This window comes from Aotus nancymaae, unplaced genomic scaffold (genome assembly GCF_030222135.1).
Source record: "Aotus nancymaae isolate 86718 unplaced genomic scaffold, 86718_ANA_hifiasm-v0.15.2.pri h1tg000007l, whole genome shotgun sequence".
Classification (NCBI taxonomy): Eukaryota; Metazoa; Chordata; class Mammalia; order Primates; family Aotidae; genus Aotus; species Aotus nancymaae.
Window position 1 is genome coordinate 38,285,688 of NW_026988418.1, and position 16,957 is coordinate 38,302,644.

At 36.3% G+C, this 16,957-nt stretch overlaps 1 protein-coding gene across 5 annotated transcripts in view; it reads right to left on the reverse strand.

The window, feature by feature from the left end:
* The window catches only part of SLC44A5 (solute carrier family 44 member 5), a 471,551-nt gene that overhangs the window by 106,003 nt on the left and 348,591 nt on the right, over window positions 1-16,957 (reverse strand). For all 5 annotated transcript variants that reach the window (XM_064372514.1, XM_064372515.1, XM_064372516.1 and 2 more), the window contains one exon: window positions 726-799. In XM_064372514.1, the coding sequence (XP_064228584.1) occupies window positions 726-799 (74 nt within the window). The remainder of the gene's footprint in view (window positions 1-725; window positions 800-16,957) is intronic.

The window sequence follows — 16,957 nt, forward strand, 5'->3', positions numbered from 1 at the left end:
GCTTGTAATCCCAGCTACTCAGGAGGCTGAGGTAGGAGAATCACTTGAACCAGGGAGTTGGAGGTTGCAGTGAGCTGAGGTTGCGCCACTGCACTCCAGCCTGGTGACAGAGCAAGATGCCGCCATCTCAAAAAAAAAAAAAAAAAAAAAAAAAAAATCCAAATAAAGAATCTCTATACTTCTCTTGTTTTTACTTTCATAGAAAAATCTTTAACCTAACAATAAATAACAGTATATCTCTTTCCTGGATATCTCTTGGGCAAAGAGACTAGAACTTTTTTTGGATGTCAATGAGTTATCTGGTGAAATTCTTAATAATTGTTCCTTCTTTTTAAATTTGCTTATAAAAAGAAAAGTTTATATATTAATATTACCTAAAATGATCTAGGCCCTAGTTCTTATTAGCAAACAGCAACATGAACATAATTAGTTGCTTAATAGAATTTCAAAAGTAAAAATGATTAAAAAAAAACATAAAATTTTCTTTCTTTTTTATAATTGTATTTATTTCAGTAATTTAGGCTTGTCTTTGACTAGAGTGTTTTGTGTTCATTTCTTACTGTCTGCTACCCGATAAATACTGTGAGGTACATTTCCTCCAGGAAAGACAACAATCAATAATAGGAAGGCTTTTGGAAGAAAATAGTTAATTTTTGATAAGTGGCACTGACTTAGTTATTCCATTAGCAAGTGTTAAATATTTTTCTATACCTGTATTTACTCACCCACAAGTCCTAAAACAATGTAGCCAATAATACACAGTAGGAAGATCATACAGCACAGAACATCTGTACAACTCCTAAAGACAAAAAAAGAAATAAATAATTAAAAGAGGTCCAAAATGACTTCCTGTTTACTGCACAAAATGAAGAGAGAAAAAGATAATAATAGTGATATGCTATTTCATAATTGTATATTTATTCAATAATCTTGAAAGGTAGATCAGATGTATTTCTACAAAGACATTAGCAGCCATGGAGGGGTCCTAGTTCCATGATTAATGAATATCCCTCAGAACTCTCAGTATTTGTTCTCTCTTGAGTTCTTTATTTGCAAAATATTTTTAAAGATTAGAGTATGCCAACAGCAGATAGCCATTTTTTTACATGAAATTGTAAAATAAGCTATTTGATTTTATGATATTCCTCTTCATGCCTGCCCCACACATGGTATAAAATAGCCATTTCCCATCCCTCCTCTTCTCCATTTTCCTCCTACATACACAATATACAGTTACTATTGTTAAAGAATTGACTACATTAACTTTCTAAGGGGAGCTGAGTTATAACTATTCCAGTAACAATGTATATAAATCATTAAAAATAAAATGCCTCAAAAGTGTAAGTTTTCTAGCTGTTTCTATAAGCTACATATTGCCAATGTAGGATTAGAGGAAATCTGACTCACAGTGAATCAGTGATTTGCTAAAGGTCACAAGCCAAGCCAGGATCCAGCAGGGATACTCAAGGTTTTCAACTATTTTCTATTCTCAATATTACATCTTGTTCAGCTTATAAGTGGTTTGGAAGGTCAAAGCTATGGCTTGAAAGTGAGCAGCAATACTGTCATTCTTTATTTAAAACTTAATGAGGACTCTGTTAGTAAAGAAAAAGATCAGCTAATTTGACAGAATTAAAAGTTGCACAAGAGAATTTTCATAGTGAAAGCGCTTGATCTTGAGGGCATACAGATATGCCCTAATCTTTTAGCACAGACAGGTTGAAGTTACACACTTATTTTTGGACATGGTAAGTAATAAATAATAATTGTAGAGTAACACACACAGTAATACCTTACATTGATAAAGCCTATTATACTTGTATTGCTTTCAGAAACATAACCTTGAGAGATTCCTAAGAATATCTTTAGGTTTCTAGAAGTAGTAAAGTGAGTTCGCTTACTTTAGTTAAGATTGTTACAGATGGGGCAAATATCTAGATCTCCAACACCAAACCTTTTTCATTTGTGAGTTCTGTTAATATGATTACAATTTTCTGCAAAGTTTTAAAATAGCTACATCTAAAATTAATTATACACATTCCTATAATTCTTTACCTTGGAATAGGAAATGGATCTTTCATAGAGAAAGTTAATTGTGCGCAAACCTGAAACAAACTATCATTTGTTTAAATCTGGTTTCAACCCAGGAATTTTTAATTTCATTTGAATTTAAGAATTATGAGAATAATAATAACAAGAGAAGAAAGCAGGCACTCTAGTTTTTCTTAGTTAACGACCATTGAAAGCAAAAACCTGCTTGAGTGTGTGGAGGGTGTCTGTTTCACCTGTATTCTTACACATCCTACTTAATATCAGATTCTTAACCTGTCAGAGCAGTTGTTATATAACCTAACACCTAATAGAAAATGCATGCAGGTAAGAAACTCAAAGAGAAAAAACTAGAGCATAGATGTGCTTTAATTCGAAATCTTGCATTTGTCAAAGCCCTGGTGTGTAATCCTAACCAGCAGGAAGCTGGAGAGGGATGTAATCAGAAGCACCAGCCAAGGTGGCCTGCCATCCCATCCTTATATATCTATAATGTCATATGTTTGTATCATTTCTAATAATATATACTATACCGCATACAGTAGTCTCCCCTTATTCACAAGGGAGACATTCTAAGACCCCCAGTGGATGCCTGAAACTGCAGATGGTCCCAAACCCAATATTCTGTTTTCTTTCCTATGCATACAGACCTATGAAAAAATTTACTTTATAAATTAAGTAAAATGAAGAAATTAACAATAATAATAAAATAGAACAATTGTAACAATATGCCACATCACTACTCCTCTGCATTGGAGCCATCATAAAGTAAAATCAGGGTTACTTGAACACAAGCATTGCGATACTGAGACAGTTGATCTGATAAGCAAGATGGCTAGCAAATGGTGAAGGAGCAGGCAGGTGGCCTGGACAGCATGGATACCCTGGACAAAGAGATGATTCACATTGTGGGTGGGACAGAACTTGACAGTGTGAGATTTTATCATGCTATTCAGAACAGTGGGCAATTTAAGACTTATCAATTATTTATTTCTATAATTTTCTATTTCATATTTTCTGTGCATCACGATTGGCCACAGATGACCTTGCATAATTGAAACCTCAGAAAGAAAAACTGCAAATAAAGGAGAACTATTGTGTTCATAATGACTTCACATTACATACTATTATAAGGTTATGTGTTTATAAGGCTACATAGTCAATACAAGTAGAGGTAAACATCTAGAAAGATCAGTGAAAGAAACTTACCAATTTCAAAGGACAAAGCACAAAGAAAGAAGCAGAGCCTAAATGGAAGTTTTACATTGTTGTTGTTTTGTTTTGTTTTTGAGACGGAGTCTCGCTCCGTCACCCAGGCTGGAGTGCAGCGGCATGACCTGGGCTCACTGCAACCTCTGTCTCCTGGGTTCAAGCGATTCTCCTGCCTCAGCCTCCTGAGTAACTGGGACTAGAAGCACATGCCACCATGCCTGGCTAATCTTTGTATTTTTAGTATAGATGGGGTTTCACCATATTGGCCAGGCTGATCTCAAACTCCTGACCTTGTGATCCACCCACTTTGGCCTCCCAAAGTGCTGGGATTACAGGCATGAGCCACCACGCCTGGCGGAAGTTTTTTAATAAGTAAAACCCACACTCCTTGACTACTTGCACTAATGAATGAGCATCAGTTGGTGTTTTGTTTCTATATAGGGTTTTACACTATAATTTATTTCTTAATCTTTGGTGCCAAGGAAACACTAAAGCATCAGGAACTACCCTGTACCCACACAACTATTCCCCCAGCAGTCTCTTACCACAATGGGACAGCATTTCTCAATAACTCACACCTTAAGATGTTTAGAGATTCTATCCTGGGGCTAGGGAAAATAATATATTAAAATCTGCTTTGTTTTTCTGGTACACTGCTTTAGAGAAATAGCAGACCATAACCTATGGCCAGACTGGTTAATTTTGTCTTACTTAAACACAGAAGGTTGTTGAACAAACTGAAAATTATAAACCAAGAATTCAGATCTCCCCAGTAGTAGACATTAGTATTTCTAAATTTGTTTCTGTAGTAATTTGATTCTCTTTACTGCTTTAGAAATTTTTTAAAAATAGGGGTGTGTGTGTGTACTTTCAGGTAATGATAATTATCTGCTATTTTTTCCCATTAATTTATCTACTTCACTCCCTTTCCACAGATATGTTCTCTCTAAAAAAAATAGTGCTTAGAAAGTTACTGGAAAATTGAATGTGAACAAATCAAAATATAGCTTGGGCACCATTTTGTGAGTCAAGGAACATGGCAGAAACTCAATTCAAATTTTTAGAAGTTGTAGTGCCTTATCATTGTTTTTTTCTTTTGATTTCAGAGCATCTGTCACAATCCTAAATATTCTATAGGGAATGAGTTCTATTTTTTAAGAAAAAAGTAAGATTTTAATTGGGATAGTTTCCAAAACTCTCTAGACAGCTATTGAGATAACTGGGTGATCTAAGCTCATGGCTGAAAATTATTCTGAATCATATTCTAGCTAGAGGCTTGTCATAACTGGACCTTTTCCTCAGGTGGATTCATTTTTACTTTCATAGCAAGCACTATGAACCATTGTGCTAAGCTAAAAATGGGTTGCATCCCACTGGGTCCCAGAAAGAAGACAGAAAGAATAGTTATAGAGACATTTGCCCAACTCTCTCCCTCACCCTCCCTCCAAATCAAAGTCCCACTTTTTCAAAACAAGCTGCTCACACCCACATTTATTAGACAGCTACTCGAAACTACTCAGTTTGTGTTTCCCTGGCATAAAAGGGTTTTCAAAAGTTAAACTACAGAACTACTGTTGCTACCTTATATCTATTTTCCAAACTAAAAGAATAATAATAGGATTCCAATTACATGTGCTTGTGCAGACTTCCCTTTTCCTTTTACCTCTTATCCGCAAATATTGCATGCCTATAGTCACCTAGACTTAAAGTGTTGGGAGTTTCCTTTGACTTTCCCTTTTTCCTACCTTACCTTTTATATTCAATTGACAAGTTCTCTTGACTCCTTTTCTCTGATGTGTCTTTCATCCACCCCTTTCTTTCTATTGGTGTTGTCTGGACTCAGTCCAGGTTTTTAAATGCTCTCTTCAGACTATTGCCATGGTCTCTTAATTGGGCTTCTGCAAGTAGTTTCTGCCTGATCCAATTCAGTCTGCACATCACTGATATTACCGATAGTGATGATGTCAGTTTACTGTTTAAAAAATTGCAGGACGTCTCCACTACCTATTTGAAAATTTCCAAATAGCTTAGATTCATGTTTAAGAACCTACAATCTCAATCCTAATTCAAGCCCCAGGCTACCTTTCTAGCTGTATCTCCCATTATTCCTTCTAAATGTGTTTTAACCAATTTGGACTTTTTCACACAATGATACACAGCCCTTGCCACACTAAGAGCTCTTTGCTCATGGCACCTCTAGACTCCCGCTTCTGGGATAACCATATGTCCCCATTTGCATGGGATAGCCAGGATTTACACCTCTTTTCCTAGAATAACCATTAACAATGTTTCCAGTTACTCTCAAAGAAGCGCCAATGTGGATCACCACATTATATACTAAAGTCCTATCCCTCAAATCAGCTCAAATGTTACCTCCTTCATGAAGTTTTCAAGTAGAAGAGCTCTCTCTAATCCCTGTAGATATACAGAACTTTTGTTTATACCTTTAAGGCAACTATTTTTCATCCATGATAGCCTAGACTAAGGGCAGCAAACTATAGTCTATGGACCAAATCGGGTTCTGTTTTTGTACAGCTTGCAAGCTAAGGATAGTTTTTACATTTCTAAGTGGTTTTTAAAAAAATCAAAGGGATAATACTTTGTAACCTAGAAAACTTATATAAAATTCAAATTTTAGCATTCATAAGTAAAGATTTTTGGAGAACAGCAACACTAATCTCTCTCTCTATATATAATCTAAGCTACCTTTTTGCTACAATGGCTTAGTAGTTGCATTAGATACCATCCGGCCTGCAAAACCTAAAATATTTACTACTTGGACACTTTTAGAAAAAGTTTGCTGACCTCTGACCTAGACCATAAAGTCCTCTATGGCAGCATTTAGCAGTCTTGCATGCTACAGACATAAAGCAATCTATGTCCTCTGAATGATTAGTGAGATGTAGCCTTCACTGACAGGCTAATGTATCATAAAAGGGCCCACGTAAAAATCAAAGTGCTGTGTTTCAGTTTTCAGATTCTTTAAATTTTTTGTAGTGAATACGTTGCTTAGAGATTCAAATTTTTGGTCAAGCTTAAACATACCATCTGGACATTGCTGTCTCCAGTAAAATAAATCATTAAAAAACAAACACAACCAAGAAAACCCTTTAGATTTAATTTAGAGGTAATAAGAGAATTTTGTTTGGTAAGTGAATATTTTGGTTCCACACTAGTTCTTATTCTCCAACAACTGTCATTTTGCTTCCTTTTCAGGGACAGCTTTCTACTCTCGTCCAGAAACTGATTCATTTACTGGTTTTCTTTCTTTGTGGCAGATGAAAGTCCAATGATATCAACCATCCTGAAAGGTCATTAATATCAAGCATTAGAGTGAGAATAGAAGTCCTAAAAGTCATTATTCTCTGACAGATCAACCATTCGTGCCTAATGAGTCAGTTTAGGGACTGTCCACTGCCTGTGATTCCATTTGGATGCTCACCTCTCATTTGAAAGTTGTTGGTGTCACGTGGGTACATCTGTCTACAGCATGGGTACGTCGCATGGCTGCATTTATAACCCAAAGTCCAGAAGTATTGCTCCTCTGTGGTTCTGTTGGCACCTGAATGATGCCCTTCAGTCATCTGTTACTGCTCTGATTCTTACCATAAAAGTCTGTCCCAGGAAACAGAATGAATGCTCCACTTCCCACAGGTTTTATTAGAGGATAATGCACTTTGGGGACATCTTTCAAGCTTCACTGAGATACATTTGGCACAGACCGTGCCATGAATTAGACAGATCATCTGAGTTGCTGCTAGTGAGTGTCAACTGGACTCTATTTTGAACAATTTAGGAGTAGAGATCTATGTAAGTTAAAAATATTTTTCCCTTTTCCCCCTACTCCTCTCAAATGATAGAGAATCTGGTGATTTTTGAGAGAGACATCCTCGAAGAGCTTGTGTTTGAAGGCGTTAATTGTATCCACCCCTTTGGTTCCAGTTTCTCTTCTTCCCGCATACACTGTCATACAGTTCTTAATTGTTCTGTTCCCCAATCCATAGCGGTACGTCGTGTACCACTCTCTGTGTGTGAGAGAGCTGAGGTTTTATAGTAGGCAAGTTGCACTGGCTGTTTCTGTAAGAGGTTAAAGATTATCTTGAAAAATTTCGCTCTATTATTGAAGTCAGAAACTTCATGGGAAGACACAAATGAGCTTTTAATTATATGAAACTGTATTTTTAGGTGTTTGATATTAATACAAGTTTTTTAAGCCTCCTAAAAAATTTTAAAGATGACTTTAAATTTACATTTACCTTTGAGGATAATTCTGGTATCCAATCATTGAGAAAGAAGTGTTGGTTTTGTAGGATTATTATTTTAACACATTTTAAACTGTTGTTGTAAAACAAAATACACCAGATAACTCAATACCCTAAGAAAAAATAGTATAATATTGATAACATCTTTCAAATGTATTAGATTATATAACATTTAAGTATCGTAGCTGCTTCAGTTAGTTCTTCTGAATAATTAGATGTTAAAAGCTTCTCTAGCCTCTGATTAGTATTCTATTCTAAACTGCTTGCATTTGGCTTTCCATTGCCTTAACTTGTTTTGATTTATATTTTCTATTTGTAAAGGGAAATGAAACCTGATATATTTTTTTCTTTACAAAGAGGAGTTTAAGTGATGCCTGTGTGAATGTGTCTTTTGTTTGAAAGGGGACAAGATAAGACAAAATTGGTTTTACAATGTTATTCATCATGTGTGTAAAACTTGCATAATATTCAGTAATCTGTCAATAGGTGGAAACCACTCTGAAAATGCTGGTAAAGTGGGAGCCGGATCACAATTATTGCTCATATTACACTTGGGCATTGTAGACCAAAAGAACTACATAGCAGGGTTCAAAGAGACCTAGTTCTAGATAGCTTTGGGACATTAGTCCAAAGTCATCAACAAAGGTTGCAGGGAATTCATATCGGTTTGGAACACTTTTTAATCTTTTTGGAATATGTTAGAATCTATGTAGACACAGAGTAGTGCTCAAAAATGTTTGTTTAAACAATGAATGAACTTCTGAAAATTCTCAGCTATTAGAATATAAAAACTCTTGCCCCCTAAAAATCATATAATAATCTTTTTTAGTAAATAAAAACACATACATTAAACTGAGATTACGATTTGTCACCTCAAATTTTAGTAAGTAAACAAAATATATTGTCTGATGATGACAGGGGGCTTAGAAAATTGCAAGCTCTTTGACCCAGTAATTTCCTTTCTAGTAATTTATACCATGGGAATAATTATAGATGTAGTAAAAATTTATTTATAAAGATTTAAAACACTGCACTGTTTATAATAAAGAAAAGTTGAAAACAACTTTTATACAATATTTAATTATACGAAAAAATGTTTGGGGCTGGTACAGCAGCTCATGGCTGTAATTCCAATACTTTGGGAGGCTAAGTGGGGAGGATTGCTTAAAGCTAGGAGTTCAAAACCAGCCTGGGCAATAATAGTGAGACCTAGTCTCCACAAAACATTTTCAAAATTAGCTGGGTATGGTGGCATATGCCTATAGTCTCAGCTTGGGAGCTTGGGATCAGGAGTTCACAGTTGGAGTGAGCTATGAATGTGCCACTGCACTCCAACCTAGGAAACAGAGTTAAGACCTCTGCCTCTAAAAATTTTTTTAAATAATTTTTTAAAATAATAAAAAGGAAAACAAGATTTATCTAGTATAAACATGTTTACTTATTTTTTTGGCAGTTATTTCAGTTCTCAGAGAAAAACAATAAATACAATATGCCATATTTGACATAAATAACAGCAAGCATTATACTAGCATGCTATTGGTAAACTTCATTAGGAATGGAAGGTTTGCACTGATTTTGGAAAGAAAATTATCAAATTTGTGAAATAGTATAATAAGGAATAGTTATTGCCATGGCTTGTCCATATTAAAGAAGCATAGACATTCAGCACATACCTATTGAATGGATCAATGAAAATATTATCTGAACATTAGACAATATCTTACAGACATTTTCAAAAACATATAAAAATGTTGTATCTCTCTGTTCTCAAATTATTAAGGAAAATGGGAAATTCCAACCATTGTAATGAAAATTCTGTTCATTTGGTTAGAGCCCAAAGTAATATGTAAATTGTTTTTTGTAAATATTTGCCAATCTATTTTATCTACAAGCTGGTTATACTACAACATAGCATTACTAGTAACAATAGGGTAATTATTATTAGCAACAATAAAAGACAAACTTTGTAGCGCTTTTAAGATAAATCTACTCTCTAAATGTTTGATTTGAAATTATTAAATATAATCTTCATGCAACCCAGTTTAAATTTCTACCTAGGTGATATATCTGTTAAGAATTTGCTTGGCTGAAAATACCAGGGAACTTAAAGCCAGAAATAGTGGTTTAAATTTCAAGGAATTTATTTGTTAAATACAACAAGCAGTGCTGCAGTTGGCAGTCCTGGCTGGTGTGGTGCATCATCCAGTGATGCTGTCAGGAAATCGACTCACTGCATCCTTCCAGCCCTCTCCTTCTGAACTTGTAGACATTTGTCTTCATGCTTATGCTTCATGTCACAAGTTAACTGCTGCACTCAAGACACCTTAATCTATCTCTTCAAAGAGTCTTTGTTTTTTTTATTTAGGAAAGAAAGTCCTTCCTGCCAGACTTTCCCTTTAGCTCATTGGCTATTCCTGTGTCTCATGGCCATCCCTACCTAGAAGGTGGTTTAAAAAAGTATTTGGCTTTTCAGCTTCTCTACTAGAGGACACAAGAGAAAAGTTGATTTTGAATGGATGTTGAGTGAGAGGAATTACAGTATATATCACAGCTACTAGTGAGATTTCTTTTAAACAATTATAAAAAATAATATTTTCCCATTCTAATAATTTCAAGTCAATCCAAATGGATTGTGCAAACAATATGGTTTTTTGCAACTATTATTAAATATAAATATAAAAGTGAATATTGTATATTCTCACAGAGTTCAAGTAAGTCAAACTGAGATTTGTTTCCCAGCAAAGCATGTTCTAGAGCTGATATCAATAACAGCAAAATAGTGAGTTGTTAGATCTTAACTTGGAATAATTTTATATTTTATATTCAATTGTTGATATAATTATTGACAGTCATAGTCAATGAAATAGAATCTAAAATTTAAATTTAGCCATAGTAAATATATACATTTGTGGTTGTTACTGAGTATTGAAATGTATTCTTTTTTTTTTTTTTAGATGGAGTCTTACTCTGTCTCCCAGGCTGGAGTGCAGTGGCATGATCTTGGCTTATAGTAACCTCTGCCTCTCAGGTTCAAGCAATTCTCCTGCCTCAGTCTCCCAAGTAGCTGGGGTTACAGGTGCCTGCCACCACACCCAGCTAATTTTTGTATTTTTAGTAGAGATGGGGTTTCAACATGTTGGCCAGTCTGGTCTCAAACTCCTGACCTCACATGATCCACCCGTCTGTGGCCTTCCAAAGTTCTGAGACTACAGGTGTGAGCCACTGCACCCAGTCCTCAAAATGGCATCTTAATGCTGGGAATGAGTCATTAGGCAATCTTATACTTAGTTTGGTCCCAGAATGGTCTCAGTTCTCTTACAACAGAGCACTACAATTCAACTTACATAACAGGTCCCAGTTCCTACTACTATCCTCTTTTCTGTCATTCTGAAATATAGCCCTCAAAGACTCTAATTTCATGATTAATGGGGTACCTGTTTTGTGCCGGATACTGTGACAGATGCTATGAAAACACTGGTGAACCAAACAGACAAGATGCTTTCTCTCATGGAGTTCCCAGTTTAGTGTGGGGAACAGATAAGAAGTAAAGAGCAATCAATAAAAATAATGACAGACTGGCCAGGCGTGGTGGCTCATGCCTGTAATCCCAGCACTTTGGGAGGCTGAGGCAGGTACATCACGATGTCAGGAGTTCAAGACCAGCCTGGCCAAGATGGTGAAACCCCGTCTCTACTAAAAAAACAAAAATTAGCTGGGCATGGTGGCTGGTGCCTGTAATCCCAGCTACTTGGAAGGCTGAGGCAGGAGAAACACTTGAACTTGGGAGGTGGAGGTTGCAGTGAGCCGAGATCATGCCACTCCACTCCAGCCTGGGCGACAGAGTGAGACTCCATCTCAAAAGGAAAAAAAATGATGACAGACTGTGTAACTGCTAGGAAAAAAACAACATGATTCTATGAAAGAGAATACTAAGGATGGCTTACATATAGAGGGTTCATAAGGAGGGGCCCTCAGAAGTTGTTCTAAGACTTGTATTTCAGGCAGAAGAAACAGCAAGTGCAAAGGCTCTGAGGGCAGGTGAGACCAGGGTATGTCCTGAGAGCTGACAGATGGCCAGGCATGTGTTTTGGCTGTGTCCCCAACCCAAATATCATCTTGAATTGTACCTCCCACAATTCCCACGTGTTGTGGGAGGGACCTGGTGGGAAATAACTGAATCATGGGGGCGGTTTCCCCCATACTGTTCTCATGGTAATGAATAAGTCTCATGAGATCTGATGGTTTTCTAAAGGGATTCTCTCTCTTCCCTGGCACCATGTAAAATGTGACTTGCTCCTTCTTGCCTTCCACCATGATTGTCAGGCCTCCCCCGCCATATGGAACTGTGAGTCAATTAAATCTCTTTTCTTCATAATTACCCAGTCTCGGTGATGTCTTTATTAACAGCATGAGAACACACTAATGAGCCAGTGTGAATAAAACATAGGGGAAAAAGGGAGAGAGCAACTGCTGTAGTTTGAATGTGTCCCCTAAAGCTCATCTGTTGGAAACTTATTCCCCAGTGCAACAATTTTGGAAGGTGAGAACTTTGAAAGGTGATCAGTCTCTGCTCTCATGAATGGAGTCTCAGGAGTGAGTTCTGTATCTGGGGTGGGGCTGGGGGTTGTTATTAAAGCAAGTTTGGTTCTTTCCTGTTCTTCTTTTGTTTCATACGTGATGCCTTGTGTCAGGTTTTGATGCAGCCCCTTCATCTTGAACTTCCCACACTCCAGAACTATGTGCCAAACAAATTTCTATTCATTATTATGTATATATATTTATATATATATAATCTATTCATTATTATATATAGCAGCACAAAACATGCTAGGGCAGCAGCACAACAGGTGGTTGGTACAATTAAATGACTGAATAGCCCTCAGTGTGGAGGAGCGTGGACTTTTCTATCAGGGGAGTTTAGTCACAACCTTTTATATGTTAAAGAACTAGGCAGTTTGTGACTCACCTTGACATATACTATCTCACTTGGATGATTACAAGTTGTAAAGTTGATATGAGAACTGTTACTAATACATTGCTTTAAAAATTAAGTCACTCTGGACTACAATTTCAGTTCATTTTCTAGTGGAAGTTCTTGAATAGGGGGAGTAATATAACAGAAGTGGTATTTCAGTTAGATTTATCTTGCACTAGGATGCAGAATGAATTGGGATGAAGTGTGTGGTGAATGCAGTGTGGTAGCAATACAGAAGAGAACGAAGCCAGGGCCAGTTCTGCTTCATCATCATCATCAGCTTCCCACACGTCTGTTTTGCTGGGTCCCAGGAATACTGTGAAAATAAATGTCAGAGTGTGGGAGAGTTTTCAACTCCAAAAAGATGCCTCATGGGTTGAAATGCATATGAATGGATTTCTCTCTAATGGTTTTTAACACAGAGGGAAGAAAGGAGGCTTATGGATCATTTCAGCACCAGATCTTGTATGTGTCTCTCCTACAGTTTTCAAAGTAAACTGTTTCACTTTTTTTTTATTATATCAACTTGATAAACGCATATTTTCTCTAAGCTCTTGGAGATCAAAGATCATATTTTTCAGTTTTCTAATGTGAATATGGTTAGCTGGCATCTGTCTTTTCTGTAACGGACATAAAAGGTTGTTGCTGTATTGTTGGTTTTAGTCCCTGAGGACCACATCAAAAGAGAGCTGGCCTTGCCTGCTCCTGGATGTGGACTGTCCATTATGAACAATACACGTGACAGCTTATTGCACTGTGTTGTTTCTAGATCTTGTCAACTGTATTTAAGGAGCAAAAGCAAGGAGGGAAAGAAGAAAAAAGTGGCATATAGAAGCAAGACAAAGCCAAGATAGAAATAAGCTGAAAAGTGATTTAAAGAAGAAAAAAAAGATAGGAAGCGGTAGGGCTCTGGATGAAAATCCAAAGTTATGAGTAAAGACTGAGAAAGACAAAGCCAAAAGAGAATAAATCAGAAAAGCAGATCAAGAAAAATGCAGAAAAGAACTATTTGTGGTTATATGGGAAGGAAAATAAATAAAAGTTGTGCAGTGAAGAAAGCTTATTAACATCTGTTTGACTCTGGAGAAAATATAAAAGCAGATACACATCCTAGTGTAACAGTAGTGGCTTATGTGCATGAGAAAGGAGATGAGGTGAATGATGATATTAATTTCCCTAAAGTGTATTTAATTTCTCTATTTTTACTTTATAGTTTAAATAATCCTAACAGTCAGATACACTAGAGAAAAGTTCAAAGACATCTGGTCTTTTTATCTATTGTTCTCCTTCTTCTATTGGTTCATTTTCTATTGGAAACATTTACAGTTTATTCCTTTCAAATACAACAGTTGTTTGTCAGCTGCCAAACACTCAACAGACCCATGCATCTCTTTGTCTCTCCCTTTACTAGACTTAGAGAATCTACCTCAACTTAATGTCTGTGCAGCCTGGTCCCAGAAGGACCACCTCTAATCCAGTGCTATTTTACATGGGTAATAGGAAACATGCCAGCATCATCTTTCATACTTTGATGTAAAAAGCATGCGAGTTCTATGTTTTATTATTAAATGTTCCAAGACTTGCAGACTTTCACATTTGCTTCATCTTTCAGTTACTAGATAAATGTGCCAAAGTGGGTGGAGAAGCAGTCTGTCTTTAGACTTTAATTGACACTAGCGTTGCGGTAGTGGCAATAACAATAGGTGAGATACAACTTAAAGGCTTAAGAAGGCCATAGTGAAATATGCCCAGCACATAAAGAACTTCAATTTACCTTAAGTAATGCAAGTATTTGGAATGGTAACTGGGACTCCTAGGTTCTATTCTCATCCAATAACTCTGAACCATTCCTGATTCTTGATCATCACTTCTATTAAGTTCAATGGCTTTTCAGAATTTAGATCAATCAAATTTGATTTCAAACTTGAGCAGCAAATTAATATGATTGCTTTGTTTTAGTTAGTGTTCACTAAGAGTTTTCCTAGAAGAATAAAGTCTTAATTTTAAGAAGTTGAACTCTAGATTTTAGACATTATTTTCTGTCTCATCATGATGCAAAGAGAAAGAAAGAATACAGTCTCTTATCTGGGCTTGAGCCTTAAGGCAAAGATCCACCTTGAGAATCAAACTCTATCTACAGTTAACACCTGGCAATCTCTTAACTCCCCGCCTTTGCCAGCACAAAGCAATTATTTCTACCCACGACAGAGTTGGGGGATTATTTATGCAATATCTGTAAAGCACATAGAACTCCTCATAGAAAAATATGGGTTAAGAGTGTATGTCCATGTATGCGTGTTTTAAAAAGCAGAAAGGGAAGCAGAAAACTGAAACTCCGACATGGATTGCACTATAAAATATTACCATAATGATGGTAATATTTATACATCTATATACAAAAGCTTACAAATAAAAACTTTAGGACACAAATGAGTTTGCACCAGTCTATAAAATATCTGGTTTTCTAACATCTAAAGTCTAAATTCTCCCAATAATACTTAATATTGGTTAATTTAACTTGGCAGACACTACAATATATGGTATAATTTTAGTGTGTCACCAAACATGAATTTCCCAGGAAATCCTAATTATTGAGCACTCCATCCTTCTGACCATCCCCTGTCTGGTCTTCTAGAAAAACTTTTTCACATACACTGTCTTCCGTCTCTTCTGCTCCTCCTCAATCTTCTTCATGAACTGTTCTTTCTCTGCCTGTGTCTTAATGTTTGTTTAAATCTCAGGGCTTTCTCATGATCTTCCAACTCTATTTGCTAATCTAAAGTAATCTCATCTATACCACTGTTTCCAAGGCTTCAGCCATGACAAATAGCCCTAACCTTTCTCCTGAGTGCCAGCTTCTTATTACTTCCCCGTGAGGTCCCAAATTTTCTCTCTTCTCCTTAGCTGTTTCTGCCCACCACGCACTCTTTCATCCAAGCTAACAATTCTGCCATTCTTAACTCTTCTCTCTTATCCTCCACATTTAGTTGACTGACAAGCCCTACTGATTCTCCATCCTACAATGTTCTGTTTCTTTCCCTCCAATCTCACTGCTACTGTCTAGGTTGAAGCCTCATCATCTCTTATCTGGACTGACAGCATAGCCTCCAAACATCGTCTTGCCCTTTTTGACCCCCCCATCCATATTTTATACAATACATAACTTGACATAAATATTTGCTGGTTAAAACCTTTTGAGACTTTCAATTGCTCAAAAAATAAAATCCAGACTTCTTAGTCTGGTCCTTGCTAAGCTGCTCAAAATTACTTTTTATCTTCTGTCCACTCTCACATACAACCTTTGCATTCCCAAAATCTTAGTGGATTTTTATTTTGATGAACCATAAAAATTTGATGTTGTTTAACTGTTTTCGACATTTAAAAATGACAATTTTATATGGCTCAACTAATAAGGCTTTCTATCTGCTTTGAAAGCTCTTTTATCCTTAAAACTTGTCAAAACATCATCAACACCCAGCTTAAATGTTACCACTTCTGTGAAGCAATGATCTGCCACTCAAGGTTAAAGAACAGTTCCCTCTTTGATGCTCCCTTACCTCTCCTATAGCACTGTGTTCTCATAACTTGTATCTACTTGTCTCTTATCATTTGAATATGGGAAACTTCAGGGTAGAGCTTAGGACTTAATTAACTCTATATCTTTACTTCTATAATCAGTAGTTAATAAATATTTGTTGGATGAATGAATGCATTTCTTTGGAATTTGTTATACAAAGGAGATGGTAAATTTTTTAATTAAAAGTGGAATGAGGGTTAGTATTCTGATTTAATATATTTTACAGTGCTTGTTTTCTCTTTTTATATCACCTTCTCCCTCTGCTTCTTACTGGATAATGCATTTGTTCTTACCAGGTGAATTTAATATGGCTATGAAAGAAATGCTTATTCACTACCAGGGCACACTGCCACAGTAAGCCTTGATGTGCATATATAACTCACATAAATGCACATGTTGTAAGGTTTCACCAGCAAAATCCCAGAATGCAGCAAGCAAGATTAGGCAGCAGCCAAAGGCAAATCACTTCTAGGCAATATCAGATTATTTCTGATAACATTTAAACCAAAATTGTTTTCAAAAGAAAAATCCCAAGAACAATAGAAATAGAAGAGATGAAGTTTGTAGAAAAATAGCACTTAGGATATCCAAGTCAGCACTTAGGATATTGCATATTTTAAGTATGATTTTCAACCAAGAGACTGCATATGCTCCAATCTTTCAATCATCTCTGATACCAGGAAAATGCTACTTAACATGGACTGATCCAGGTGCAGACAAAATGTGCAAGATCACAGCAGGTCAGTGAAAGATGCAGGATCAGGGCCACAGCAGGGCTTAGACTTAAGAAGGACTTAAACCAGGACAGAAACTCTGCTTCAACCAGTTTCCCCACACATTAGTGAAAAGGGAATAGGAATTTGTAACACCAGAATCATAGTG